This window comes from Pocillopora damicornis, chromosome 9 (assembly GCF_964200805.1).
Source record: "Pocillopora damicornis chromosome 9, jaPocDami1.2, whole genome shotgun sequence".
Lineage (NCBI taxonomy): Eukaryota > Metazoa > Cnidaria > Anthozoa > Scleractinia > Pocilloporidae > Pocillopora > Pocillopora damicornis.
The window spans coordinates 9,210,859-9,216,338 of NC_142678.1; the positions used below are offsets into that span (position 1 = coordinate 9,210,859).

The 5,480-nt window shown below is 36.8% G+C and overlaps 1 protein-coding gene across 1 annotated transcript in view; it reads left to right on the plus strand.

The window, feature by feature from the left end:
* The window catches only part of LOC149039997 (uncharacterized), a 32,877-nt gene extending 27,397 nt beyond the window's left edge, over positions 1 to 5,480 (plus strand). Inside the window, exon 3 of the mRNA XM_089182452.1 lies at positions 5,278 to 5,480. Within this exon, the coding sequence (XP_089038578.1) occupies positions 5,278 to 5,342 (65 nt within the window). The 3' untranslated portion in view covers positions 5,343 to 5,480. The remainder of the gene's footprint in view (positions 1 to 5,277) is intronic.

Here is a 5,480-nt window from a genome sequence, read left to right on the forward strand (position 1 = left end):
TAGGGAGCAAAGGGATGCCGCCATCAATTAACATAAATAATTCAAGATGGCCTCTAAGTCCCATAGGGAGGATTCAAGATGGCGTCTAAGTCCCTTAGGGAGGATTCAAGATGGCGGCGGAGACGTCATCGAAGATGACATCTTTCAAGATGGCGGTGTAATATATTCATATTAGAGTGGTTTAGCAAGAGGACGGGAACGTCATTTCAGAACGGGAAAGCGCGCGGATAATCTGGACACGACTCTATTTCGACTTCCGGTGTTAGCGTTGCCGTTCTCCCCATCAAGTTCAGGACGTCATTTCGCTGGTTTTCCCGTCGTGATCAAAACGCCAAGTATTTGCGTTCATTGTGTACTCATAAACGAGATGATGCTGTTTGGAATGATTTCAGAACTCATTTCCAATATAACCAGGTTACTTTCTTTATTTTATTCGGTGAATTTGTGAAAGTTTACCGCTACATTTATTCTGGATTCCCGAAAGGAAACACGATCGTCAGCAAGCGATCTAAGATTTTAGGACTCAGTTACCTTTTGTAATTGAGCGTGGCTTTAAGCAACGTAAGGGCTTTTCTTTGATACATTTCTTAAACCATGTATGAAAACTCCAAGAATGGTTGCTGTTAATTTTATCGTGAATCATGTCATCAATAAATTAAGCTTGGTTCATGTTGAAGTTTATCAAAATGAAACAACACGAAGGTTACCTGCTATATTATTCATTGTTATTTGTTGTCATTGTCATTCTAACCGTGACTAAAAACTGTTCTGCGAATTGAAGTCAGAGATAAAAAAAATTTGAGAATAGCTCGGGTTTTGCACTTTTTTATGTCTTTAGTTTTTGATCAGCGCCGGTGAAAACTAAGACAAGAAAGTCATCTACGAAAGAAAATAACAGTCAACTTGATTTCGGCACGGCTTTCTAAATCTATTAATTTGATTCAGTCTTGAACGACTTTATTCGTTAAAAAAAAAATCAAATTGAACAAAAACAAAAATAAAACAGGAACGAAGTCTGATTCCTCAGTCTAACCGTTTCGTTGGTGACTAGTTTGAGTGCATTTCATTGGTTCATAGTTAAACGGGAACTCATTGTAAACAACTCCATCGTTGGGTCGCTTGATCTCTAAATGTTTTCGTCATAACTTCTGATAACTCCGTTCAAAATGCATTGCAACTCTAAGAGGGTGGTGCTCAAAAGAGGTGTACCGTCATGATTGAGAATAATATTCAGTAAACAAGGGAAAAAACCGCGACGATTTAAATTCCAAATTATACTTTACAAAATTATGAAGAAAAACGAGTAGTGCTAAAATCTAGAAGCACGAAACGAAATGACAGCGATACAAATCATAGAAAAAAAAATATTTAGTGGGCTTCAAAATCTGATAGACTCGAGACTAGAATGGAATAATTTCAAAGTTTAACCGCCCATGTGGATTCATATTAACTACTCACTTGTAGTAAACTATCCTCGGTTTGTGCTTGTTACACCCTCAAAGAGGATAATTTCGTTGTCCTTCGAGTGGTCTACGAAACCGAAAAAATTCAAAGCTGATAATGATCCTAAAGAGCCAAGGTTAGGATATTCAAGAACGAAACAAAAGAACAAATATAGCGTGGACGGTTCGTTGAAACGACTGCTAAGTCACTTTTCAATACAACGCGACAGCGTTCTCGACCCAGTTTCTTCTCCGCATTTTTGCTGCGCGTGCCGTTCTGAAATGACGTTCCCGTCCTCTTGCTAAACCACTCTAATTTGAGGGTGTAGGTGGGGTAAAAATTAGTTCACGGCCTCCCTAAGGGGAATGTAACGTGTACTTGTACGTTCACGTTACACATCTGACATCATGATGAGATATATATCTATGTCAAGACCTCACTTCCCATCCATGTGGGAGATGTTACAACACTTTACGCATGCGCAGTGTGAGATGAAGGGGTAAGTTTCTAAAGAAACTGTGGTGCTGCGTCGGTGGGAGAGTATAGCAGGTAATTTAGTGTTAACAACTGGGTTGAAAACGTAAATTAGCCACCGTAAAGAGTAAAAAAGCTGACGTTTCGAGCGTTAGCCCTTCGTCATCGCTCTGACGAGGGGCTGCCCTTACCTCGAGGGGATTGATTACATGAAGGCTGTCCGAGGCTGCCTTAATCTCTAGAGAACTAAAAAGAATTCACAAGATGTGATGTGTGTCAGAGTGACCGTGTTGGGTGCACATGTCTAAAAGGGGCAAGAAGACACGACGCCGTCGCATGTTAAAAGTGCGTCGCCTTAAGCGCAAGATTCGTCAGCAAGCATCGAAACATGCACAAGATGTGGAAAGGTATCAGAAAGAAATTCAGGAGTTGAAATTACGGGAGAGACATCATGACATTATATTCCACGATGCCTTGCGATACATTTACCACCCCCATGGAAATGAACGATGTATTTACTATACTAACTGGGATAAAGAAATAGCAGACGGCTTTTCTTCTGCATTTCATGAGTTAGATTATGGATAAGACAACCCACATGTAAAATCTAATGCAAAGTTTATTATTATACAAATGGAGTACGATAAAAATGAAAAATGTTATCACTGTTTCTGTTGGGAATGGTAGCTAACCATGTACAATTCTCTAGATGTGGTGGTACCTCTTGAAAGGGTACAAAATTGAAACAGATAATGTTCATGACATTATAAACGTAATTAACATTCATAAAAAAGTCAAATTGGTTTAAAAGGACCAAAATTTCTTCCTCGGGATCTTGATTATCTAAAAAGGTCCATAGCGTAAATAAAAAGTTGTAGTAATCCATGAAGGGATACTCATTCTGAAAAAGTTGAAAAAAATCTAGCGTTACAAAAAGGATGATTGAGGAATACAATCAAGAAAAAAATGTATGAAATTATGAGTATCTCTGTGGTAATTGGTAGTTAACCATATATAATCCTCTAATATAGGTGGCGCTACATCTTCATCATACTCGACGAAACCAAAACTTATTAAGGGTATAATATTATAAATATGGGTGACAATCATAAAAAACCTAAACTGATTAAAAAGGACACAAATTTCATCTTGGATATCATGCCACCATTATAATGAGTTTAATGTTTCAAAAAAATCCACAATGTCTTCCAATGGAAATTCAGTCTAAAAATAAATTGTATAAAAATTAATTTAATGGTTCAATTTAAGAAAGGGAAACACCATATAAATGTATTGGAAAAACTGGCCAAAAAAGTAAGTTCGAAGGTGGTAGCTATAAAACAGAAAATAAACCAACTTGCATGAATAAATTACTATGACAGTACACTCGGTCTAAGCGTCTTGTTTCCAAGGTACCTGCATGTATTCCTAATCTATGTCTAATGATCGTGTTTTCTAAGACAACATCAAAAAGAAATTGATAAAAAAAAGTGCGAGGAGATAGATGATGGGCTTGAAAAAAACTCGTTTGAAATTCCCTACAAAAAGATACTTTAATTACATAATATTCCATTCTACGTCTTCTAATGAGTAAAGTTTGACAAAGACTTAAGACCGAATTTTGAAAATAACCTCTATCTGTCACATAGAGTGCACATAAAGTAGACATGTAATCATGGGAACCGATCTGAAACACAAAAAAGATCCCTAATTAAAAAAATCTAAGTATAAAAAAACACACGCACGCATTCTAAAATCCCAATGTAAATCAGATTGTTGTCTTCGAATAAACTTTTCTCCAAAAATTACCTTACACGTTCACGAAACATACAATGCGAGTAACGAGGTATGACACGAGTTGAAACTACAGGGTAACGCATTTGAATCCTAAAAAATTGATGAAGTACTCTTCGAATAGGACGAAAAAACGATACTAAAAATTCAGCAAAAGGAAAGTGACGACTCAAAAACAAACGTCGTATAGGAGCACTAACAACTTCATCGATATAGAGATGAAACCAATAGTTAAATCTTGGATGTTTATAAATTTCAATACGAATAAGATCGTGTTCACTGTCTAGTCTTGTAAGAACATCTTTCATATCACCAATAAGTTGTAGTAAATAACTCTTCATATAGTCATTATCAATTATAAAATAGGTGGCTTCAAATAAAGCAGTAGGCATCTAGAGATGAACAGAAAAAAGACGACTTAGTGCCCGAGTATAATCAATGGAATTATCAAAAAATACGAATGTCGAGAAAACGTACTATAGAAAATGAAAATAGTAAATGAAGTAAATGTGATAGTTCACGATGGCAATAACGACTGTAGTAACTGAAATAATTTCTAATACTAGAAACTGAATATCGCTACACTCAAAAAATGCGAATGGATTGCATCCAGAAACCGGCAGGTGAATAAAATCTTTACAACTAAAATTGAAAAAGTGGTTCGTTTTACTTCACGATTCCAAAACACTGCTTCGGACAAAATTAGAACTTTTAAACATACCTGTTCAATCCTTGCTTCGAGAGCTCCTGGTTGTAACAACGCTTCCAAATCGCGGATCGCTTGTTGCCTTTGCTGTTCACGGAGTTCCATATCTGTTTGACGAATTGGATGTTCCGGTTCTGGGTTTGCTATTGCAGCTTGCGCCTCATGGACAGTAAAAGGTTCTCTGCAAAGACCACACGTATCAGATGTATGAACGTGAGATTGATAACACCAGCGATATATGCGTCTTTGGCAACAAGGTGTAATGAGTATTGCTGTCGACTGATACATAACAGACATAGGATATAAACGCTCAATTATTCTTGAGGAAGGTTTTAAAAGTTTGAAGCAAGTTGTAGGGGGAAACCTCGGCAACAAGGGAAAGACAAGCGGTCGAACTGCTGAGCCATGACAAAAAATAAGAACAAATAAAAAGGAAAACAGAGTCATAACTTTGCTTGTAAATTATTAACTATTAATCACATGACTTTTCTCGTGCAATGTGGGATAAATCAACACTCGTATATTTTTCAAAGGCTAACCAAATCGCACAAGCCCAAAAGGCAAAAGCAATTTGTTGCTGATTTATCCCAAATGCACTAGAAATCATGTGACTGCCTTCACAAATTGCACTCCAATCAGTTCAATTACCATTATTTACAAATTTTCCCAAATCCAAGACTCTAGTAGCTTACGCTTCAACATTTGAGATAGAAAACCCGTGTAGGTTAAGCACCCAAATGCTCGCAGTGGTCTTAGTCGAATCGAGTCCCTTGTGAAGGAACGAGATTACCGCGACTTTTCTTTTTCTTTTTTGATAAAGAATAATGTCTCTTGTCGAATATCTTATTTTTATTTTTCAGGCAATCCACAAATCGGCGAAAGAGAGGCTAAGTCCTTCCTTCGACGAACAAACGTCGTAGTATAAACAAGCAACCAAATAAAGCTACATGAAAGACTATCCTCACCTGGTACATCCTGTTGCACGTGACAACATCAAATTCTACTCACACATTCAAATAACTATATGAATCAACAATAATGATTTATTGTACTAATTCCTTAT